Source organism: Anoplopoma fimbria, chromosome 4, assembly GCF_027596085.1.
Source record: "Anoplopoma fimbria isolate UVic2021 breed Golden Eagle Sablefish chromosome 4, Afim_UVic_2022, whole genome shotgun sequence".
In the NCBI taxonomy this organism is placed as follows: domain Eukaryota; kingdom Metazoa; phylum Chordata; class Actinopteri; order Perciformes; family Anoplopomatidae; genus Anoplopoma; species Anoplopoma fimbria.
The window spans coordinates 4797649-4824024 of record NC_072452.1 but is presented as its reverse complement, the minus strand read 5'-3'; the positions used below and the strand labels follow the sequence as shown (position 1 = coordinate 4824024).

Genomic DNA, 26376 nt, shown 5'->3' with positions numbered 1-26376 from the left:
GGACATAGGTACAGGTCTAGTTGGAAGTGGTTGGAACTAGACAGTTTTCTGTATGGGAGTGCCTGTGCCAACCCTAAAAATGTCATTAAAGGGAAAGCATTGACCAGAAGAGTCATGAAGGTCAGATCTGTAGTGTGAACAAAAAGAGGACTAAGGCACCATCAGAGCTGAAGTGGACCAGAAATAGTAGAGTCCTCTTTCAAATGAGCGGACAATGTGAATGCGTATAATCCCTTCTCTTGTTAGTCCACTTTTTTGTCCAAGAGGACAAAAACAATATATGTAAAAACACCATTAGCTTTCTGTCAAAGTTGGCACTTTTTGTATTTCACAGTTAACTTCATAACATGACGGAACAATACTGTCAGTTAGTTACGATTTTAGACTTTATACGATTTTAGACTATTCAGCATCTGGCAAAAAAAAGGTTGCTGTACATAAGTATCATAAATATTTGTTTGTAACAGAGCTTATTTTCTGCAATAAATCTGGAATCCAATGTAAACATCCCATTGCCCTTTTTGTCCCGGGAACCAGGTTCAATACTAACTTCCGGGTTGGCCTTCTAAAATATGTCATCCCTGCAGCACTCTGAATATGTTTTGTTTCGAAGTATGTCACATGACAGGAGCTGTTTCACTGCCTGTCAGTAAACTCATTTACACCTATTCAAGCGCCCACAGTTTCTCACAGCACAAAACTGTTTTTTTCCCCTTCACTAATTAGTTTAAAAAGAGATAATAACCAAAATTAAGAAGGGGTAAAAAGCTTGAGAGCATGCAAGGCTGGGCCTCCCAACATCAAGGTCCCTTCATTAGAGAGCAGCTGTTGAACTGCAGTCAGATGACTCAAGTTGATTTCAAAGTCTTTAAAGAGTTGTCGCAGCCGGGCTCTGGCTTGTGTGTATCGGAGGGGAATGAGGATTGAAAAGTGATGGAGAGTGACAGCCGACAGATTGCCAGTGCTCGCGGCATCGCCCTCAGGTGAGACTGGGGAAGACAGATCACCCCGGCTGATGTTTAGGCGAGGGAGGAGTAGAGCACAGCTGTGTGTGTGAAGAGGGAGGGCGGGGTTGGACCCGATGGGGGGTGCAGAGAGAGTGAAAGAATGAGCGTACAGTAAAAGCATGTGCACACACAATCTTAAGTGCGTACATGGAGGATCGTGTGTATTTCTGACAGTTCGGGGGCCCAAATGTGTGTGTGTGTGTGTGTGTGTGTGTGTGTGTGTGTGTGTGTGTGTGTGTGTGTGTGTGTGTGTCAGACAAGGCCCCGCGGCTGTCGCTAAGCAGCTGACACTTCTTAGCGACAGACTGACAGATTCTCACAAACTAATTTGACTCAGAGGAAGACGACACGAGACGCTCATGAAACTTTTCACCTCCTGCCAGTGGAGAATGTACTGCGGCGCTCATGGAGATGATGATGATGAGCAAACCACAAAAAAAAACAGAGACACATGCAACCACAGACAGAGAGTGTAGGAGTTGGAGAGAAAAGCAGGATAGCACACCTTGTTGACGGAAGAGGATATGACAGGGTGAGGGGGGGGTGGGGTTAGATCGCCTGCAGACATGTATGGGAGGTCATCAATTAGGCATAGAAAAACTGAAATACATGCAGCCACTTTCGAGCACACATAACACCCGTTTTCAATGTGCTCAGAAGTCAGTTCATTGCACAGCAAAGGATTTACTTAGTTTCAACTGTTCTGTCGTGGCAGATGTGTTACTTAAGTGTGAAAGTGCTTCATTGAATTAAAGCTGTAGGCCCTCTTATTTATCGTGCGTGTTGGTGATGCCGAATTAACTGCATTCCTTAAGTAAAGAAGGCTCTTTTGTTTTTTGCTGTATCTGTACCTCTGTAAAACTGTTTGATAACTCAAATACAATCAAAGTGACTTAAAATGTTTCATAATCTTGTTTTGCTTTGTCTTATATGAATATAAATTGTATTTCCTCTCACAGGCTGAAATTAGAACGTTATTAATTAGCCACATAATACCGTAACATTACAGCAAACAATGTTTCATTTTCTGCAAGCAAAAGTGTAACATAACTACTAAAACTACCCATACAATACAGAATTTGATGTAGTAGGTTTTTGCAGGGAAAATGTACCCTAAAGCGGCTGTGGCGTAGTGGAGAGCAAGGTAGTTCTCCAATCAGAGAGTCGGTGGTTCGATACCCGGCTTCGGCAGTCGATGTGTCCTTGGGCAAGACACTTAACCCCAAGTTGCTCCCGAAGGCTTGCCATCGGTGTGGACTGGATGTTGCATGATTGTTAGTTAGAGTCTGATGGTGGCACCTTGCATGGTAGCCTGTCATCAGTGTGTGAATGGGTGAATGATATGTAATATACTACTGACTGTAAGTCGCTTTGGATAAAAGCGTCTGCTAAATGACTGTAATGTAATGTAAAAAAGAGCGTTTCTGTTGTCTGTACATCAGTCAGCTCTGTGTACGTGTCTTTGTTTTAACACTACAATATGTTACATGTCAGTGACTCAAACTCTAATGATCTGTGTCTGTATGTTCTGAGAGATAGAGGGGAATAGAAGGTGGAAAGTGGACTGTTAAAGGCCACTATTTTGTATTATTTGTCACATCAGAAATAAATGCATCATATATAATCTAAACCTACTCGGAACGCTGCTTTGTCACTTTTTAAATTGCTCACCCGTACCCTTGATATTTTCTTGTAAGCTTGAACCTGCTTGACCCCATCGGGTGACAGTAGACCCGCCAATCACTAGTATGCAGACATCTCATCCTGTAACCTGGGTTATTCTGTCAATATCTCAGACCCTGTGAAAGAGAGAATCAGTGAAGTGTATCTTACATAGGGTTGGTAGGAAAAGCTATACGAGTGCATAATGAAGCCAAGTAACAAGGTCGAAAAGAGGAGGGACCCCTGGACCAAACCCTGAGGGACACCAGTAGTGAGGCTGCAAGGTTTAGACACAGATCCTGGAGGGTGGTCAAATGGTTGTCAAAGGCTATTGAAAGGTGACGGCAAGCAGGGCAGTCTCTGCAGTGTCAGCCTTGAAACCAGACAGATGGGGGGACATCAGAAAGTTGAGTGAGGAACGCATGTGTTTTAGAGAGAAGATGTAGAAGAGAGACAGGACTGTAATTCTTTACATTATAGAGGTTGAGTGTTGGTTTCTTTAAAGAAGTCAGAGCTATAATATAGCAGCAAACACTATTTGCTATGTAAAGATATAGTGGGCTAATGTCTACCTGAGCAGCTGTGTGTGTTGTAATCCGGGTTTCTCTGGGATTTTTTGACTGTGCCGGCCACAGATGCTTTTAGTGCATGTTAGTGCATGTTAGTGCATGTTAGTATGCAGAAGTGTTGCAACCACCCTCCAGTTCCTCCTAAAGTAATCCAGGTGATTTCTGTGCCCTGGAGTGGAATTTGTGGTGCTTTAAGCATTGAAATTCTTTCCAACACTGCGACCAGTTTTCAATGGAACTTTTTCTTTGGTAGAATATTTTTCCCCTTGAAAACAGTTTCCAGAAATAGATGTTGCTGTTGAGGTATTCTAGTTACCTTTGGCAGCACAAATCAACAATTTTATTTATTATTTTTGTATTGAGTTGGAGGCAGATGTCTCAGAGGATATCTCAAACGCTGGGTAAATAAAACGGAACTATCTGCAGTAGAGGTGATTTATTTGAACCGTGTCTTTCATGTGTAACCCTAAGAATGACCTCCATGTGTGTAACTTGATGTTTGAATGCAATAAAAGCAACTACAGAGCTGATAGCGCGGGATATCTCTGAGCAGTGGGCTACAAAGCACCACAGCTAAGATAGACACTTTAATAAAAAAAAAGGCTCTGAAAGAAAGATCACCACTTTAACACCGACTCATAAGTAAGCGGTCGACCCGCAGTCAAACCCGTTTGCAGAGCGGCTATAAGTTTCAGCCTTCGCTGCTTTGTGAGGCACCAAGGCCGGTATAAACAGAGACTAATTCAAAGGCCAGACACACATTCACTGGGCGATCCACACGAGGAAGCCACATCCACTCATCAACCATCCAACAACCGCACAGCTCTTGTGGGAAATTACAAGGCCAACACACAATGGGCTTGTGTTTGACTGTGTGTGTGTACATGCTCCCACTAGTGGCAATAAAAAAGTGTTGACGTGAACCTGTGGTAGAGCAACTTAGCAGCGGCCTGAAAAAAAAGCAGGAATTAAATGCCACACACACCCACACACAAACAGAGAGTCACGTAAATCCAACCTCTATATTAACTCCATGGGGACCCTCTGATGGTCAATAAAAATGCCCCGAGACCTTGATGCAGATCTGATTGTCCTGAAAGCGGCCTGGGCTGCTTATCTGCTGCGTGGAGATAGGCTACAGTAATTCACTTAGATCCCAGATACTTCAGATAAACTCCTCTGCTGGGAACACAACAACAACAAGACAGGCATGGCCGGAGGAAACGCCGTACTCCCAACTCAATATTCTCCCCTACAAACCTTCCCCTCTTCCTCCCTTCTTCTTCTCGTCTATCTGTCCATCTAAGTTCCTCTCCGTCGCCTTTCTTAACTATCCGTCTCACGGATGAACTCCCTCTCTCTCTCTCTCTCTCTCTCTCTCTCTCTCTCTCTCTCTCTTCTTTCCCCTCCTCTTCCTCTTCCTTCTCATCTGCAACATTCCTGTTCCTCTCTCTCTCTCTCTCCTTTTGGCACAATGAACCAGGCAGAGCACATCCTGCAGCAAATGCATTATCTAAAAAAAAATCCATAAAGTCATCAGTGTTTTTGTTGTTTTTCATTTCTGAACCCGCTGCTTCAGCGAGCTGTACCCCCCCGATGAAGGCAGAGAGAGAGAGAGAGAGAGAGAGAGAAAAGAGGGTCAGTTGATCAGTAAACCTTCAGAGCAATGCCAGTGCTACGTCCTCACACACACACACACACACACACACACACACACACACACACACACACACACACACACACACACACACACACACACACACACACACGCTGGCTGGCAGGCAGCTCATGGATCTCAATACAGTCAGTGGCTCAGGTCTTGCACAGCTTGTTTTTTATTCTGTCCTTCAAAAAAAAAAACTAATTAACAGCAAGTTGCTGCTCAGCACACATTTCCCTCGCTGCATTTGTGAGGACTTGACTGGTTGAAGAAGTATTCAAAGCCAGCATTTAAAGTAAGTGAGTAAAAGTCCTTCAGTCCAAATCCAATTGATGTAAAAGTATAGTATCATCAGCAAAATGTACTTAGAGTATGAAAGTACATGTACTTGTAATGCAGAAATGTCCCCTGTGACTGATATATTATTATATATACAACATATCCTCATACAATCATTTGTGATATCCTACGAATAGTTCCTCCTCATTTTCTTTCAGTTTTCCTACCAAAACAAGTGTGACAATTTCTGCTTGTTACATGCATACGGTCTTTTCAAACTAAACTTTGTGAAAAATAAATCAACATTGACTTCACGTGTCACATGTGTAAAGAACTGCGGTCTGTAAATATGATGGTGTATCAATGCATAAATGGTAAATGGACCTGTAACTGTATAGCTAACCTCAGGACTAACTAACATTTACACCCATTCATTCGCTGCAGGCACAGCCTACTGGTTTAAGTTTCTTCCAAGGATCCTCTGATTGAACCGCTCTACGACAAAGCCACAGTAGCCATAAGCAGCATTTCACTGTTGTAGCTGGTCAAGGCGGAACTACATGTAGCATTTCTCGATTACTGTAAATATTCATGACTAATGAGCCACAACCAAAATCAAAATTTGGGAGAAAGATAAAACGTCATAATTATTTAAGATGAAATGAAGGTTAAGATGTGTCAGATGTTGCCAGATGTTGGCCAGCAGCAGGGTCCAACCTGTTTAACAGTCTGGTCTTGGGGGGAGTCGAGCCATCCGTTAGCAGACGCAAGGTGCTGGTGTCTGTGCTGGTGTCTGTGCTGGCTAAATGCTACGGCTAACCACTAAAAGCTTCTTTGCCAAGTAGGCTCCTGGCTATCATTTTCTCATTTCTGCCACTTTTGATTACATCCAATAAACAAACTATCAGAATGTACACGGACCCTATTACTTCAGCATGATTGACAAATCATTGGGGGCAACTTCATTTTTTCTTCTTCGTCCTAGTAGTATGGTAATTTGGTACATTGTTATTATAAGGAATCAACGATAGCCGCTTAAAGCACAGCGCGAGAGTTTTCTTTATAAAGATGTTGACAGAATACGCTCGAGAAAGAAAAGCCAACAGTTACACACCCTTGTGCGTATTCTAGCGCACACACAAAAACCCAAACACGCACACCCAAACACACACAGTATCTAAACACTTGCATCACTTACACCGATCACCCGAGGAGCAACAGGCTGCACACAGCGGACCCATGTGGGCTGTTCTGTCCCAGTATTTTCACCCTGCAGGCTCTTCAAGGCCACATGAATGTGTTCATGCTCTTCATGGAATCAAAATACACTTACCTCCTTCTCAGTGCAGAAGAAATATCTGCTGCGACTGCTAATGAAAGAAATGGCTTAACTGTGAAAAATGCCTAACTGTGCCCAGAGCCAACTATCAGGGTGTGAAGGCCCTATTTAAAACCTGTCTATATCTGCTTCACTACACATAAGCAGTGTGTCACTCTGCTAACAAAGTGTTTCTTAATGCAGTTTCATCCAAGTAGTATGCTTTTAAGTAAGGGACACTCTTGTAACAAGCATACCAAGGAGGGTTAAATAAAAGTGTCTATCGAGTTGCATTGTTGGAGCTGTACGATCTAGTGCTTTTGGAGCCCTTCCAGAAACTCTGCAAGCAGCAATACCTGGAGACGAGCAATCTGTGTAATTTTAAACGGCCACGCACTCCAAACAGACACACTTTATTCTGCATCTCAAGGTCTTCTTAATTGGATAGAGTTTGCTCATGGTAAAAAATAATGCAATAGAGTTGCATTATGGGAAGTGTATGATCCAGTTTTTTTGAAGCTCGACTCATAGTAGGATCTTTAAAATCAGGACTCCTTTAGGCCGCTACTGCATACATTTTGTCCATTCTTTTTGTAAATCTGTCTCTTGCAAGTCCGTCAACCTCATGGTACAAATCTAAATCACTGGACAACTCCCCTCTAAGGTCCTTCAATTAACTCATTTTATAATAATATTTTCAATAATGATGACACTTTAAGGCTGCATTTTGGGTCCCTAGTGTTTCAGCAGTTGGCCCTGTCGGTAAACCAGCCTTGGTGTTTACAGCACATGGTCGCCCTGTTACGAGGTTCTACACTGGCTGGACACGCCAACTATCTGCATTAGTGTTGAAAAGCTGATTTTTTTGCTGATGCCTTTCCATATTTCTTGCCCATAAACTATAAATGGCCCACTTACTGCCAACGGTTCTCCAAACCAGAGCATATGTTTGTAGATTGATTTGCTACCTTCCAGGCAGCCGGTGAACTGTGCCGAGTTTCAGAGCATCAACGGTGAGCTAAGAGCTCTGCTGGGCACTAAAACAGAATCATTATGCTTGATTGTTTTTGAAATTCTCATATTGAGAAGGCCCCCCCCCAGCTTCTTTATTGCTTTGCAAATATCCATCAGGGTTTTTTTGTGTGCGTGTGTGTATGCTTTTTGCTATGATGTTTCAATAGTGCAACAATTAAACAAGTGTAATCAAGGAGAACGTGTTCATTCTGTTTTTTTTTGGTTTTGAAAATTAAGTGTTTTAATACCTGGCTTAATATTTTCCTCATTTGTTATTCCTCTTTTTCGGTGGGCTTACCAACAATTCTAGGTAAATTATATAATTTTTACATATACTTCCTCATTCTAACCAAACCCTAAAGTCTAATGCTTTACTAATTTCAGTTTGATCCTCTCATCCTAGCTCTAAATCCAAAGCCTAATCTTGAGCTAAACCCTTTAAGATGTGAGGAGGGTTTTCAAACTGGTCCTCACAAGGATGGAAAAACAAAAAAACACACACAGACAGACACACACATAAACTGCCAAGCACAGACGGTTGTTACTGAATAAAACATTTGAAACACGAGTAAAGTGACTTTTTCTCGCCAGCTGAAGCCAGGCTGCGGGAGCGGCACAAGCCTTGATGTGCAGATGTGTCGGGGAGTTGAATGAACAGCTGGAGACCCTCCTCTCCCATGTTCACACACTCAGATACGCTGCCCGTCTCACCACACGTGATATCTGTAACACGGTGGGTGGTTTGAGCAAGCTTTTGGTTTCATGCAGGTAAACAGTCCGTTTGGAGAGCGAAAGAGGTGGCATGCATTGGCTGAAAAGCAACCAGGCAGTAACCTCCTGTTCTGCCTGATGCGGAAGTGTCTTAAAGCTGCATTCTCTCTACTGACCAGCAGGGGGCGACTCCTCTGGTTGTATAGAAGTCTATGAGAAAATTACTCTACTTCTCACTTGATTTATTACCTCAGTAAACATTGTTAGCATGAGTCTATGGTCTCAATCTCTAGTTTCAAGTCTCCTGCAATACAACATGATGTTCATTTAGTAAATTATGGTCCATTTAGAGTCAAATAGACCATACAGCAGGGGATGCTTTAGGGCGGGCTTACTTTGACAGGCCCTTTGCTGCTACCAGAGACGTGAATGGCGTCTTTACGTCACTCCTCCCCATTCCAAATGTGGTAACTTCCTTCATTGGTTGCGAAAAAAACAAGATTGTGACAGCCGTAATCTAAGATGTGGAAGCGAAATATGCCGAGCTCGAGACTTAAAACGGCAGTCAACAAACCAATGGGTGACGTCACAATGACTACGTCCACCTGCTTGGAACCTATTGGCCATCGTCTGACTATGATTTTCTTTTTTATAAAAGTGGCCCTATTATGCTTTGCCACTTTTTTCCCTCTTCTTTAGTGTGTTATATATATTTTTGTACATGTAAAAGGTCCGTAGAGTGTAAAACCTGAAGTCCACGCCTAAAAGGAGTTACCCTCCCCCTCAGAATCACTGCTCCTGAGCTGACTGAAACGGCTCGATTGAATTGTCTCCTTCACTTCTGTAACTTTATGAGGTTACAATGTTATAGCTAGTGACGTAAAACTCCTTTCGGCTAGTTTGGCCCTCAAACAACAAAAGAGAGAGACGGAGCTGGATGTAAAACGTTGACCAATCACAACAGAGTGGGCTAGCTGACCAATCAGAGCAGACTTTGCTTTCTGGAGGGAGGAGCAAGCGCTACAACGGAGCATTTCAGAGAGAGGGTGAGAAGAGGTGCTGCAGGACAGCCAGGATGAGAAAAACAAGGAGGATTATGAGCATTAGCGCATGTAAACATGTTGTAACTGTAACTGGAGATAAAAATATGCACCCGGAAAATAGCATAATAGGGCCTGTTTAAGATAAAAAAATAACTGATAACTAAGTGTAAACTGGCTCCTTTTGAAACAATCCAGTCATAAAACATCGTCTCAACTCCAATTCTCGTGTTTCATGTTATCATTTGGATATTTAAGGCATTCAAGAGAGCACTTTGGAGATCCTGTTCAAACTACATAGCTAATTGCGCTGAAATATAATTTTTTAGTTTTTAAATAGTTTTCCCCCCTGTTGGTCTTCATGCTAAGCTATTCCAAGCTAGCCTACAGCAAACATGGGGATTTCCCTTAAATGCTAGACTCGTCATTCAGGGATCTACAACCTAACCATATGATTCAATTAGGGGTGTAATATTTAAGATAAAAAATTCAAAATTCAAAATGAATCTTCTCAACATATTGAATCTAACGATGTCTCTCTTTCAATCTCAGTTTCAGCTTCTAACAGATGAGCATTAATGTATGTGTGTTTGTGTCTGGCCTGGCTTACACACACACACACACACACACACACACACACACACACACACACACACACACACACACACACACACACACACACACACACACACACACACACACACACACAGGCAGAGAAAAGACAGAGTCGGCCTGTAACTAAAACAAATAGCTCAGCTGAAAATCAAAGTCAGCGGTACGGCAGCGTTTTGCTTTCCCTATAAGCTACTGTATAATGCAGCTCTTTGCTGTCTGAAAATAATGTTTGTGGAGCTGACAAAGCAGCAGTCCTCCATCGGTGCCAGAGGCCTGTACTTTATCCTGTGACACGCAAAACAACACCCATGGCAGCGCATAGAGAGAAAGCTCCTCTTTATGGTGAAAGTGAGGCTGTATTGCACAGGTGAATGTTTTATTTAAATTAGTTTTACTAATCATTTGAAACAAAATCATTTGAAATCAATGAGAGGAACTTATTTCTGGTTATGAAATAGTCTAATTTTGATGACCTACATAAGAAAACGTTTAAGATTGTTTTGTTGAAATTCTCATTACATCTTGTCAGCAATCAATAAATCAAATGCTCTTACCAAAAAAAGAAAAAATCTGTTATGTGGCTGTCGAGGGCAGTTATAAACCAGCCCAATCATTTCATTAGGTTGTAATGAAGGGACTTTCTGTCAGTGTTGTCTCATTTGCAACTAACTTTAGATTTATCAACTTTTGGAGATAGTTCTGCTAGCTGCTTTTATTGGAAAATAGTTGTTGTGTTGTATTATTTCACAATCTTCCATTTTCTAAAGAAAAAGGCTAGTCACAGTCTACTTTTAATTGGTATAAAATATAATTGCATTTATACAAACATTTTTGTTCACAGGGTGACCTCATGTTCTCCAGAGCTGGTGAAGGAAAGAGCACAACACTCTAAATATATTCCTGTATTCATGTCTAAACCAACAGGATTAATGTCTGTTTAGACATTATGTCTAGGTATTTTAGTATAATTGATATTGGAATGTGAATTCTATGCATTTCTGACACTGTAAAAATGTATTTACATATCTATGTTGGGTTTTGTTAGAAGCCCTGTTGCAAGTAACAAGTTAGTTATAGGCTTCTTACTTTATTTCCAATATAATGGATTTCCATAGGTAGAAAAGTCGTCTTATTTGTAAATCAATGCTCTGTACTTGGACAAGACACTAAGGGGAAAAGCATTGTTTTTCATACACTGGTCATTTTTGAGAATCTGGGCTATTTCTCTCCCATAATATGTCTTCATTCAGACTAGTGGAAAGAATACTTTCAAATACACATTTAGCTGCTTATTTTACTACTTTGTCTATTTACATCTGTAGATTCAATTAACTAAAAAGTTAGCATTAATGTTTCATATGCATATTTAAACATAACATTTCAGAAAACTTGTAATACAAAAAAAGGTCTTTATGTAGGTTATCAACTGGCGAGTTTGATGGGGAAATTTAAAATGTATTTTCTTTATCCTATTTACCTGTAGTGTCTCTGCTGAGCTTCCATTTTCTCTTCAGTGAACGCCGATTTTCCCACTGACTGCCTTTCCCTACGGATGGAGTCGCCGCTTCAAGAACCAAGTCAGTTCCGGTTCTTGCCTTGGCCTTTTGCGCCGGGAGGGCAGGGACCAAACACAGAGTGGCGTTCAGCAGCCACGGACGGGCCTGCCAAGCACTGTCCAAGATTCAACTCAGGGTGGGATTATTTCCAACGCTTCTGTGTGATGCTGTAGGGGGACCAACCCTAACCCTGTCTTTAGGTAATGTAAACACATGGATGGCTCTGGAGCCAGTGTTCAGGCTGACTGTTCTGGGCTGCTGTAGAAACATGGCGGTGCAACATGGTAGAGGGACCTTTTTATAAACTAACTAAAAAAACAATAATTCTTAGTTTCGGGTCATTACACAATAAACTGAATATTATACTCCATTTCATCTCATAAATCCAATTAATGTTACACACTGTTCCTTTAATTAAAAGTGAAAAAGCATTAGCATTGAAATATATGTGAAGTCCCCAAAAGTGAAAGTACTTATTTTGCAGACTGGCTCCTTTCAGAATAATATCATATTATAAAGATTGCTGTATTAATGTGTGCATAACGTTTATGTTGCAGCTGGTAAACATGCTGCTTTGTATACTGCTGGGTAGCTTAACCTTTGATAATACATCATCATTTGTTAATTTAAATATATTTAGTATTTTTTAGTTTGAATCTATAAGGTAACTAGCAATTAAAACGATACAATAAATACAATATTTGCCTCTGAAATGTTGAGGGTAAAGTTGCATAAATTGGAAACACTCTAATGAAGTACAAGTACCTCAAAATTGTACACACTGTACCTGAGTAAATGTACTTAGTTCCATTCCACCACTTAAAACACCAAACTCCATAGAAAAATACCTTTTAAGTGCTACTTTTTTTACCCCAGCCACACGTTCCATTTATCTTCACAGAAGAAACATCTTTTTTCTCAACCCATCTGGAAAAAGTACAAAGTCAATGGATTTTGGTTGATGTCAATATAAGCAAAAGTATAATTTTTTTTTAAATAACACCAATAATTTAATAATTGCAAATACTATTGAGATCATTATTCTCAGCATTTATTCTATGTAAACTGAGGATCATTATGCAGCAAGAACCTTAAGGAGATGAAGTCCATACAAAGCATGTTTTATCGGCGCGTCATGTTCCATCTCACAGCAGAGAGCACTGCAGGGAAAACAGACATGATGCAACACTGACACCTTGTGGAATCCCTCATACAGTAAATGTGATGGTTTAAAGTCAAATGTGTCAGGGTTTTTTTGTCAAGTTTCTTTTTATGGAATCTTGCATAAAAGCTTTTATACAGTGTTTGGTGTGACTTAATTGAAAAAGGATGAGTCAATACTATGTGCTTTTGTGTAGACTGTTTCTTTAGTTTTTTCCCTCTCTTGTTTACCATTATATCTTTAGATATATTTATTTTTTATATTTACTTAATATAAAATATTATTTACATTATGACATTTTCCATCTTCTTTAAATGTGTAGTGGAGGATTACTTTGTCGGCATTCTGTTACTTGAAAGAAAAGAAAATGCTAAATAAATTTGTGGTCACTTAAAGGGCAGCGTGTAGCATTTTACGGGATCTATTGCCAGGTGCAATATGTAATAATGGAATTGAATGTATAAAAGTATATAATATATATTAAATATAATTTAAATAAGTATGTTTTCTACATAATCACCTGAAAATAAGAATCGTTGTGTTTTCATTACAATAGAATGAGCCGTAATATCTACAATCCCCTATGTTACGTGGCTCTTGTTTCTACGGTAGCCCTGAATGGACAAACCAAACACTAGCTCTCGGCGGGGCCTTTCCTGTTTGAGTCTCAGTCGACATAGTCTCCTACACGCTTGGCACACGGGACAAGTTTCGGTTGGTTGCATCTGCAACCTGACTGCCAAATGTAGCCAAATCCTACACACTGGACCTTTTAACATGTTTTTAGATTCGTGTTCACTTTACTGGAGTTGGTCTAGTTGGTTTAGTTAAGCCTCAATCAGGTGAGGCATGATGCTATTCAAATGACAAGCTACTTTAAAGCTTCTTTATCAAGCAACTGAAACTCCTTTTCCAGTGGACTATTTATAATTTTCATTCGTGGATATTCTTGTACAGGGAGGGTACATCTTTCTGAACCTATACAGAATTGCGAAGAATTGGTTATTGTTCAATACATGACAAAAACAACCTGTCTGGATTCCTGCTGCAATCACTTTTATAGCAGTGTACTCTCTGAATTTATATTTCGCTCATGCAAGAAACAACACAGACTTACCTCACTGAGCAGATGGAAATACTATTCTCGTGCTCAACCATCTGTAAATGATAAAGATGATTATTCAAAATACAAAATATTACAATATTCCTATACCTACAACTTTAGATGTAAATGAAAATATAATTAGGCCTGTGGAAACCTGACTAAAACACTGCAAGATGTGAAACAAAAAATAAAAAAAACACTAATGTAACTGCTGCTGCATCCTGGCACCAGCAGTGACAGTTCCACCTGGTTTGCTCTCCATCACTGGCTGAATGGAGTTCTGGTAACTGGCCAGCTCCTCTACGGAGGTTAAGTCAGGAGCATCTTAAACCACCTTGTGTTTTTCTTTTTGTTCCGCCCTCTCCCTGTTTTACAGAGTGCATTGTCACAAAATGATCAGTAAGCAAGTACAAGAGATAGCAGAGGGAGCCCAGTACATACCATTCTGTAGGATATTTTATGTTCAACCCATCGGCTACAAAGGTAAATTATATAACTGTTCTTTTAAACTCCAAAATAAAATAAAAACTTAAATAATTACATTTGAGGATTACTTACACATATAATATTGTTTAATCAACAATATTATATATTATATCAACCTGCACTTAGCTAGATGGAAATGATCGAGATAAATAATGAAGAAACACATCAGGTTACTTTGGATTGGTTGAGTGACGTACGGAGAATAAGGCCCAGGTGACTCGAGCCAAATTTTCCTCCAGTCATGAGCTTCAATGGTGGGTTGTTGGCACCGCCCTACCCAACTCGTTAAGTAAGGCAGCTTGTTCAGGGCTCCTGACCATGCATCTGTGACCATGCAGTTGGTCTCAGTCATTTAGCAGATGCTTTTATCCTTACAGTCAGTGACCATTCACCCATTCACACACTGCATCTGTGACCATCAGTTAGGTCAAGAAAACTTGGGACACATTGCCCTACTCTCTCCACTACGCCACAGCCGCCCCAGTGCTACTCCGAAGGCAGGAGCCCCAACCAACCAGCAGGGTCACTAGTGTAGCACCAAGGATGGAAACCCTAAATCAGTGGTTCTTAACCTGGGTTTGTTACACCGTATCTTTGTGAGCAATCCTTTTCGAGGATGGTGGACATGAAAACTAAGAAAAGGAACAGACTTTGCTGCGAAAATGATATGAGAGTGGCACTTGCCAAGGTGAAGCCGCGCATTTCTGAACTTGTATCTGAAAGGCAACAGCAAAAGTCACATTGATTTGCAGTAAATATTCACTGAGTTATGTTTTTGTGTGAAATTCATGTTTTGTTTGTCGACAAACCGATCCTCACAGCATCGTACGCGTACCTGATCGCAAATCATTGATTGAGTTATGTTTTTGTGTGAAATTCATGTTTTGTTGGTTTTGTTCTTTGCACACAGTGATTTTGTGTGCAACTGATGCATGGTTCATTTTGTGCACTAATAAAATATATACCTATGTTTTGAAGAAATCATATTTTATTTTTCCAATTACGAAGGGTTCGGTGAATGCACTGATGAAGCTCGCAGGGTTCAGTACCTCCAATAAGGTTAAGAACCACTGCCCTAAATGGCTTTGCACCCTCACACAGCCAAATTGTTCTGCTGGATGGATAAACCAAGCTGGAGATACCACTACGATGGTGGAAGTGGCTCATGGGGCAGGAAAAATAACCCATGCTCCACCAGTCCAGTTTCTATGTTATTATATGTCAAACTAACTTGCCTCAAATGAAAGGACTGGATTGGCTACCTTCATATCAACCCACCAGACAGGCACTCACTGCTCATCAAAGGAGTCTTGTGTTCATTATGATATATTTACTTCATGATGATCATTTTGGGGGAGCCGGGTGGGAATCAGTGTTTCCGACTTGGCAACTTTTTTCATGCTAGTCTTTCAAAATGACCAAGCCCAGCTTTAAATCCAACTTTGATGAGTTGTTATTTCTTGATGACAGTGAAATAAATGTCGTTTTCTTCTACTTCAGCCAAAAAAAACTTTGTATTGTGATTGATTTGACAGGCCGAAGTTCAATTCAATTCAATTCAGTTTATTTTGTATAGCCCAGAATCACAAATTACAAATTTGCCTCAGAGGGCTTTACAATCTGTGCACATGAGACATCCTCTGTCCTTCCCTCACATCGGCACAGGAAAAACTCCCCTAAAAAAACCCTTTAACAGGGAGAAAAAAGGAAGAAACCTCTGGGAGAACGACAGAGGAGGGATCCTTCTCCCAGGATGGACAGAATGCAATAGATGTCATGTGTACAGAATGAGCAGCATAACAGTTCTTAGATACAACACATTCAATGTATATGACATAAATTATTCATATAATAAGACTACTTATAATAACAGCAGCAATTATTACAGTAGAAGTGCATTTCTTTTTGACACTGACTTGTTTGTCATGGTGTGTGTTTCTTGTTGGGACTCATATGAAACACACATAGGCTACTTTTGTCACAGAGGAGACTCATGTCCTGTTTGGGGTTGTTTTTTTGTTGTTGCTAATATTTGAACTCAATGCGTCCCGAGGATGTGGCCTACGGCACCAGCGGGCCGTGAAGGCGGCGCGGGGTCAAGTGTAACTCAGCGTCCAATAGTGGGCTCCAGGTGCGGGCCGGGGGGGCGACAGAGAGGAACAGCGTCCACCAGGCCAACACTACACCGGAGGAGACGATGGAAAGCCAGCAGAGCCAGGTAACGCGCCCACTGCAGACTTTGTTTCTGTTATTTTTATTTTTTTATTTTTTATTTCTTTATTTTATTTCTTCTAAATGGCTCTCATGAAGTAATGAGAGCCGCTTGTTTAAAGAGAAGATGTAAAGTTGGAGATTTTGAGCGGAAGCCAAACTTTTGTCAGCGCGAGGCGAGTCCGCTCTGATTTAGTTAGTTTGTGTCGTGTGTTTAATCACGCGCTACATTGTTTAAAAAGGCCGCGCGGGTCTCGTGCTCAGTAAGGGCTCGTGTTTGTCGTGTTTTTTGTTGTTTTTTGTGTTTTTTGTGTTGTTTTTTGTTGTTTTTTTTTTGTTGTTTTTCGTTGTTTTTCGTTCTTTTCTTCCTGCCTTTCTAGGCTGAGCCCACCTGCCGCTCATTACATTAATAAAGAACCCGAGTTCAAAACGTTTAGTACATTCTTCTAGAAAGGACACACACACATATATATATATATTATATATATATATAGATAAGATAAGATATATATATATATATATATATATATATATATAACTATAACCTGACATTTCCCCTGGAAATGTCGAAAGTGAACCGTTGTGCTTAAGGTATTTAAACTGTTTCTCTCTGTTAATGAGCTGTTCTCCGTCACTGTAGCGCCATATGGAACTGAACCCTGGTTTCTTAACAGCGACTTTGCTTCTTAAGCTTAACTTTGTTTGACGTTTTTCTCACAACAGCTTTTGAAATGAATAAAAAAACAGTTCTTCAAAGCACAGTGAAGTCGTTTTGTTATATGTTTTGTTCTGCAGCGAAATAAACGTTTCACCCAAATGGCTACTTGGTGGCAAAGAGACATTTACAAACCTGTACACCACTCTATCAGGCCTTTGGGAAATTTTGACCAAATCCATTGTGAGAAAATTTCAACAAGTGGAAACAACCCCCCCCCCCATTTACCAAAAGTTAGCATCAGATAATGCCTCATTTACATGTTTAAACAACATTTAAAATACAAACACAATTCTTTTAATTTAAGTAACAACTGAGGGAGTTTCATGGCGAGGTCTGTTATTTAGTTTTAAACTGTTCACCTGTAGTGTCTTCTATAATAATAATAATAATAATAATAATCAATCCTTTATTAGTCCCACAATGGGGAAATTACAATTCTCTGCATTTGACCCATCCCGGAGGAGCAGTGGGCTGCAATGAAGCGCCCGGGGAGCAACTTGGGGTTAGGTGTCTTGCTCAAGGACACCTCGGCATGTTGCCGGTAGAGGGGTTTGAACCACCAACCTAAATGCAAAAGCTTACGTAATTCGTAAAGAACATTTCATGACTAAAAACTATTCTCTGGTTTATGGAGTGATATGAAGCATTTGACTTGGAATAATACATTTACCTGACTATGTCCACTGTTGAGAGTTCTGTTCTGGAAATGTATGCAAATTATCACATTTACTAAGATACTACCTTGTTTTCATATTTAGAGATAAAAATACCAACATAATTGTCTAAATGTAAGAATACAGCTAGGGACATTTCATGGTGCTATCTATTTTTAAATATATATTATTTTACCCTATTCATCTGCCGTGTCTTCCCAACAGAGACAATCGAGCTGATGTTTTGTTAACAGCTCCACTGCTATAAAAAAAACCACTCAAAATGTCCAATTGCTAATCATACTTTGGGGTTTGTTTTGAAACTGTACTTTATTGTGCCGTTTGAATATTTTAGAAACGTTTCCACCAAAAGACAGCTTTTGTTTCAGTCGAGCTACCTTAACGCGCTGTGTTTGTGTGAATAATACACTGTAGACACAACACGTTGAAATACCGCTTTTCTTTTACAGCATGTTTATGCTTGCTGAACAGATGTAATGATTTAGTTTTGGCTTTTTATTCGCAAAGTTTGTATTACACTTCCAGTGAGTAGTGTTAGTTATCTACACGTTACCCGGTTCACTTTGTGTCTTCACTGGTTCCTCTCTGCCCCATACAGAGCGGAGCAGAGGCTGCAGCATCATCACAAATTACACCCAAACGTTAAAAAGCCGCTATAATGTAACCGTTAACAACAGAGCTTATCTCATACTACTTAAATAATCTAGTGCCGGGTCTCTGTTCCCATCCCCTAGTTTAGATGGATCACATTCATGCAAATGCATTCTTTGATAGATTTGCAATCAACACCATCACTCTTCAGATAATGAACAGCAGCAGTCAGTTCTTGTCCTCATTATTGGTAGTGATGTTAGCCAGCGTTATGCTCTGAAAATGAAGCCATGCCATAATCTGTACACTGTCAAAGGCTTTCTTTTTATGCTCCATGAGGGTAAATAATGTGTGTGTGTGGTCACCAGATTTCTTAAGCCATCAACTTATTATTTCGCTGTCGGTGAGAACAGCGAAATAATAAGTTTGGTGAATGGAATCAGTTTGCTGTCCTGGACAACTATTTGATTATAGCTGTTTGAAAGCTATAATCTACTGATTGTATACTTTTTTTTTTAAATAAATGGGCTAAAGCACAGAGACAGACACTGATTCTGTTCATGAGGATTTAATCTTTCCTGTTGGAAAGGTGATGTTCCTGAAGACTTGTTCCCTCTCTGTTTCCCCCCTCAGGTGCTGAACCTCGAGCGGGTGCAGGCGCTGGAAACCTGGCTGAAAGCAACCAACATAAAGCTGACTCAAGTAAACGGCCAGAGGAAGTATGGAGGACCACCCGAGGGTGAGAGAGGCTGCTCGGCTCAAACGTACCACGACTCACTTAAATCTTGCCCTTTATGACAAAACAAAATACAGAGACTCCTGGAACAAGACTTTCTACTGCATCTGGTGCTAGTTAATGTAAAAATAGAAATAAAGATGGTCGTTGTAGGCTCGGTCGTCAGAATACACCCACCTCTTGTTAGGTTTCATGTCTTGCAAATTGAAACTGGGTCATAACATTTTTGCCAAAGTTACTTTAAAAAACAATAACATTTTTGATAATGGTACTGATAACTCCAGCCTTATCCTGTAAAGTAGATCTTTGCAGGTAAGTGACTGTGATTTGTTAGATTTTTCTTCCAACCTTATGAAATGTGATAAATGAATCAAATAAGCAGGCAACATCACCACCTCCCCGCTCCTCCCCATTGTTCCTTCAGTGTGGGATGGGCCCGCCCCAGGATCCCGCTGTGAGGTCTTCATCAGCCAGATCCCTCGGGACACCTACGAGGATCTGCTGATCCCCCTGTTCAGCTCTGTGGGGCCCCTCTGGGAGTTCCGGCTCATGATGAACTTTAGCGGCCAGAATCGCGGCTTCGCCTACGGCAAATACGGCTCGCCGGCTGCGGCCAACGAAGCCATCCGCCTGCTGCATGGTCACATGCTGGAGCCCGGCTTCCGCCTCAGCGTCCGCCGCAGCACTGAGAAGAGACACCTCTGTATCGGGGACCTGCCGGCCACTACCAGGCAGGAGGACCTGCTGAAGGTACAACAGCCCTGTTACTTGTCTTTGTCATAGAAATGTTTTTTTGGCTGAAGTAGAAGAAAACGACATTTATTTCACTGTCATCAAGAAATAACAACTCATCTACCATCTTTAAATATATCTATATATATCATTGAAACCGGTTGAAATTAAGTGGTTTTATAATCACCATTGTTTTTCTTTCTCTTTGCCTACTTTTTATATATACTTCAACAGCACATGTCTTTGCATAAAGCAAAATTACTTTACTAGTATTGAGAATAGGGAGGTCATTTTGGACTGAGCACACCTGTCCTGGAACATGCAGTTTGGGGCGTAGTCAGTTATTCTGGCTGATTACACCACTGGCTGTGGCGGTAGTGGTGCATAAAAGGTTGGCTAAACTACAGCTATCAGGTGAGCCTTTGCTAATGTCAGCTGACCTCACTGCCATAAACAGCTGAAGTCCTGTCCCCATCACCAGGATAGCCTCTGTTTTACTTACTTGTTTCCCTTTTTAAATCCGTGGCATTTGTTGTGAAAATAAACTTTTGTGAGTTCAGGTTTTTAAATAGTAGTACAGAATGTTTGAAGTGATGTTTTATGAGTAACCTATCCATAGCCAATGTGTTACCTACTGGATGTAGATGGCGGTCAGCAAACCCCAGTGTAGACGGGAGCAAAGCTGTTTTCTGTGGAGGGGGGCAGCAGCAATACGTAAAAAAAAGGCTCTCCTTAAAGGCCATGCTCATTTAAGTGTACGCTATATTTGCTCTTTCCTATATTCTAAATATAGAGTCCACGTAAACTGGCTCTGTTTGGTTTTTTGGTGGACTTTTCTCTTACGTGACAAAAACATGTTTTGCTGTTCCCCCCGTTTACAGCAGTGCATGGCTTTAGTCCTGTGCTTCAGTACTCCTGTCTCTTTCTCCAAACTGGGGATGTGCCAACTGTCATCAAAGATAGAAAATACACTGACTATGGATAAGTACCTCATACAACCCTGCTTCAAAAAAAAATCTGAACGAGCCATTTAAGTTAAAGGACATTTAATTAAATAGCATAGGAAAAACAACAGCACCATTAAGTTTTTACCAGAGTGAATAGTACTAAGTTATAACTTTTTAGCTGTAGTCTGTCTACTGTTCAGCCGGTTTCCCTGTCCTGCATTTGTTACATGCATGTCTTGCGTTGGGACTAGCTCTGACCACTCCCCTGGCTTCCTGTGTTGAACTGGTAACATTTAACCCACAAACTTCTACAGCGTAAAAAGATGTGAAAACTGTTACTGCCGTGTGAATAAATGTTGTGTTTGGGTTATTGTCTTTGTATCTAATGTTTGCTCCCAGGTGCTGCGTGTACTGGCAGACGGGGTGGAGAGAATGTCCCTGAAGGCTGGGCCTGGTATAGAGGGGGTGTCCGCTATAGTGGCCTTCTCATCCCACCACGCTGCTTCTATGGCTAAGAAGGTGCTGGTAGAAGGTATGGAGATGGACGTGTTTATCAGTGTTTATCTGTGTTTATCTGTGTTTATCTGTGAATGGTCCCAATTGTTGTCAACAATGATATAATGCAGATGCAAGAAGTCAATAAGTGGACTTTTGTTGCTATTTTTCATGGCCATGTGAGATTGACTTGACTTGAAGGCATGAGGCTGAGAATATTGGACTTGGTGACCCATAAATGCTGAAAAATGCTCCACTGAACATAGTTGTGCCGTTTGGAGCTCTTCCAAACTGTCACGGATATTACCATTACCAGTATGCATGCAATGTCCACACTTTCAGTTGCAGCTGCTGACACAAGAATCAACTCGAGAAAACTCTAAATTCAGATGAGAGAAATGAATCTTTCATTATAAAATGAGTCCATACACATGAATTAGTAGCTCAATAATAGTTTCCATCCTCTCCAGCGTATCCCCTATTTTCCTCCCTGCAGCCGTGGAAATGATGCTGACGTACAAATCACTTATTTATGTGTTAGCTCCTGCTTTGAGGTATCAAAAAACTCATTTTCATATTTGTTAAATATTTAGGATTCATATGAATATGTTTTCATTTGTCTGTAGTTTTAACGATTTGTCCTTTTCTAAACAAGACATCAGAGAGGCCAGGAGGAGGAATTTGTTTCTGTGTAAAGGCTTTACAGCTTAAATAGTCTTCACTACTGAAAAGACAGTTTAGTGACAGAAGCCTACCTGACACCAGTGTGTGTCTCCTCCAGGTCTCCTAAACACACAGTTAGATGCTGCTTCTTAATCCTCAGAGTGCAATTTACCAATGAAAACTGAAGTTGAGGCTTGTTAGTAAAGATGTCCTAACAAGCACACTATGCTGGTTATGATTTGTCTCTTGGAGCTGTGGATTTACTTAAAAGATTTTTGTCCATCATGACACAAACCTTTGTGCCCCTACATCTAAACTCTTTGCCATTTAAGAGTCCAATGTTACTTACTTACTTCCAAGTACGAATGGTAATAATATACTGTTTAACTGTTTATTACGGCATTCAAAATTCTCCCCTCCTCTCCGATTCAGGGGGAGAGCGAGTTATCGGTGGTCGAGCAATCAGAGAGCCGATGTAGATAGAGACTTGAAATGAGTTACGTTTCTAGCGGTGTCTGTAAGTTACATGCTTTTTTTTAATTGGCCAGTTACTGAGCATCAGCGAGCCGATTGCGCACTTGAACGTCAAACTAAAACTGCTTGTTTTTGTTTTCCTGTCTGACAACATTATGGAAATGACTCTACAGAGGAGGAGGGGAGATTTTAGATTTTTTTTTTTAGTAGTTGGGAGTAAAAAAAGGGCAGCTTAGTGTCATCTTAAACTTTTACCAGTGTCATCGCTGAATATATGGTGGTGGCAAGTGGTGTTCCTGTTGGTGCTGTGACCCAGTGACCAAAGGAAAGAGTGGATATTCAGATTTCACAATGAGACTTAAATTCTACACTGCACAGCATAAACTGTAGGCATGCATAAACAGGTCAATTTATACCTAAATTAGTTAGTAACATCGATCAGTCTGGGTTTACGGTGTTCTGTAAACCCAGACACCGTTTCCCATTAACAAATAAAACAAAGAAGATATTCAGGATTTAGGACCAGCTGCTACTCATCCAGCTCTTTAGGGAGGACTTCAAGTTTCCAATAAACTGAGGTCTTGCAGGAAACCCATTCCACATAACTGCTGCTGAATATATGAAGTCCTCCTCGGAACAGCTTTTGAATCCGCGTGGCAAAAAGTCAGTGGAGCTCCCTCTAGTGGGATGACTCTGGACATCACTGACCCAAGAAAAATAAATACATAAATATTTGGGTACCTCATTATTGACACTCCTATAATCAGATTTTAATATATGATATTCTCTCCGCCACTTTGAGCCTGAGATGGGTTTAGGAAGCACAGGAATAATCATAATCAAAAGCATTTTTATCAATTATAGTGGATATTCTATAATGATTTTTTTAAAATTTTATTTACTTTTTATGGAACTTTTAATGCACACTTACTTACACTTACGTTACTGTATGTAACAGATTTCTTGGCTATAACTTCAAGTCACCTACTACAACTCTGAGCCCAGGAGACTTCTTTAGCTTTTCCATTTGACCCAAAGATTATCCATTCTGTTTTTTACCAAGATGGAGAAACATCGTATTTTCTGCTAACCAGACGCTAACTCTGTGATGGTTTGCAGTGTCGGCCGCGTTTTATTGGAAGATTGGAATTCATACAGAATATTGTGTGATAATAAATAAATGCCTATTTGTTCATGTATGACTCTTTCTATTACCATTGACCCTGAGCACAGGTTGGAGACATGACGGTAATAAACAGGTTCTATGTCCCTCTTTGTACAGAGGCTTTACCCTCGACATTTGAATTCATGTGGAAACTTGCCTTTTTTTTTAATGGATAAGTTTGTTATGTGTTATGCAGAGAGTGATGACCTCAGCAGCATCTCATAAAAAATAGTGGGATTGTATTCATGACCTGTGGCTTCAGAAGGACTCAGAACTTTAACACGCAGGGCAGATATTACTCTAACGAAAGAAAAAATGCCTTGTTTCTGTTTAAATTGAAGTATCTGGTGTGATTTTTGCTCTTATGTTATTGTAACTAACCTTGAAAATAGAGTTTACCTTGGGTAATCATCATTCTGATTGTGGTTACTGAGAAAACCACTATTTTCTTTTAAATTTGAGAGAATTCACATGCATTCTATAACTAAAATGATTTTTGATTGATTGGTCATTTTCAGCTTCTTTAGAAAAACAGCTGTGGACCTTACTACTGTTCTTCTTCTCGTGTCCAGCATTCAAGAAGCAGTTTTCATTGAACATCTCAATCAAATGGCAGTCCACAGTGAAGCCCAGCTTGGAAGAGCAACTGTCTCCACACAAACTGCCAAAGAGCCTCCTGCCGTCACCCCTGAAGCCGCCGCGCCACATCCCCAACTCCCCACAGCGCTCGGCCCTGCCTCCTCGCTTGGCCCGCCCTCCATCCACCCCCCTTGGTTTCTGCAGGGCAGTGGGAAGACCCACTGTCCCTCAGCACCCTCCCCCTCCCCGCTCCTCCACTTCTGCCTCCCAGGGGCACCTCATGTCCACGGCGCCCTCGCCATCCCCCGTGGTGCTCCTGCGTAAGCTGTGCGAGGCGACCGGCGTTGGCCAGCCACTCTATGAGATGTACTACAGCCACGCCGGGCCTGATGGATTCCTCTGCTTTACCTATAAATTGTGCATCCCCGGGATAACCCTGTCCTTCAAAGGGCTGGTCATGATCTTACCGGGACCCACCGCCACCACCACGCTGGAAGAAGCTCAGCGAGCTGCAGCCCAGCAGGTCCTTCAGAGGCTGTACAATAATCAGCTCGCCCAGTGAAGCCTATCAGATAGTATCCAGTACAACTACCTCTGCCGTACTGTTTGTTTTGTCAATGTTATATCTAAAAAAAGGAGTTTAATCTTGTATGTAATTAGTTGATTTATGCATGCTTTTATAAGTAGTATTAGTAGACTTGTTTTTCATGTTTCAATTTCCGTTGTTTGTTTTATGCATGTTTTTTTTAATGTGTGTTACTGTTTGATTGGTTCCTCATTTTAATTAAATGAGATTTGAAAAGAAATGATGGTGGTGTTACTTTATATAATTGTTTCATTTTTCCATAACATTTTGTAAATTAACCCAGACCCTTGTATGCTCATTTTGGGCTCGATCCCTTAAAAGCTCCCATACCCGAAAGAGGAGGTTTATTAGGAATTGACAATTGTGAATTGATTTAGATGTGGTATTTTTTAAAAGGAGGAATAAGTTGACCCAGTATTCCTTCCCTTGCTGCACAATCTAGAGAGAACCGTCAGAGTGCCTCAAATGGAGCTCCAGGGACAGGGCATTCCCATTATTTTATTAAACTCTACTGTAGTATCTAAGTATGGTAGGTCGAAAACGTCATAGTATATTATATAAAAAAAAAGTCATGAAAACCATAGTCAGTATGTGAAATGGGTAATAAGCCAAAAAGTCATGGAATAGTCGAGGCATAGTATGTGGAATACATGTCAAAGTATAGTATTTAAAAAATGTAAATGTAAAAATTAAATAGCAGTCATTAAATGTCATTACATTTTGTAATAAAAGTCCTAGTATAGTATGCCAAAAGTCATTAAAATCATGAAATCATATTATATAATGTCAAAAATCATATTATAGTTTGTCTAAAAAGTCATGTTTTAGTGTTTGAAAAAAGTCATACAATGTGTTGTGTTTATGTTATTTAAATCAATTCAATTCAGTATTTCATAAAAATCATAAATTATCATGTTGAATATCATAGGAAGTTTTTATATTTGCTAAATAATTGATAGCATACTATGACACAATAAAATGAAAAAATTTAACATAATAAAAGTAAAAATGCCTCTGGGAAACCAGAAAAAATATCATTCTATAGTATGTTGACAAAAAAAATAGATGTATGTATACTTGAAAAAACAGTAACAGTATGTCAAACAAATGTATCATAAATGATTCATAGTATAAGTCAAAAAAAGTCAATATTACAGTAGTTTAGTCCAAAAAATAGGGATAATTAATGTCAATACATCTATCATCTAAAAGAATGTATAGTTGAAAAAAGTCATAGTATAATATTTTGGAAAAAATAGTAAAAATGTCATAGGATCATAAGTCAAAAAGAGTCATAAAATAGTCAAGGTATAGTATGTTGAAAAAATCATAGAATAATAAGTCGAAAGAGTCACAGTAAAGTTAATCAAAAATGTCTCAGATAGTATGTTGTAAAAAGTAACAGTATATTATGTCATTAAAAGTGTTTTGGTATACTATATAGTAGTAGGTATAAGTATAAGATGTCAAAAAAAAAGTCATAGTATTGTATGTAAAAAAAAAAAAGGCGTAGCAGAGTATGCTGAAAAAAGTTATAGTGTAGAATGTCGAAAAAAGTTGTATTATATTATGTGGTAAAAATAATAACATAAAGTCAGAGTACAGTATGTCGTAAAATATC

General features: G+C 40.1%; 1 protein-coding gene across 1 annotated transcript; it reads left to right on the top strand.

Moving 5' to 3' along the window:
• The first annotated feature begins 16258 nt into the window (after window positions 1–16258).
• Window positions 16259–24796, top strand: dnd1 (DND microRNA-mediated repression inhibitor 1). The gene is made up of 5 exons (XM_054597702.1): window positions 16259–16402; window positions 19012–19117; window positions 19539–19864; window positions 21193–21325; window positions 24163–24796. Exons 1-5 carry the CDS (start codon window positions 16382–16384, stop codon window positions 24729–24731), a joined length of 1155 nt encoding a protein of 384 aa, XP_054453677.1. The 5' UTR covers window positions 16259–16381; the 3' UTR covers window positions 24732–24796.
• Window positions 24797–26376: the final 1580 nt, after the last annotated feature.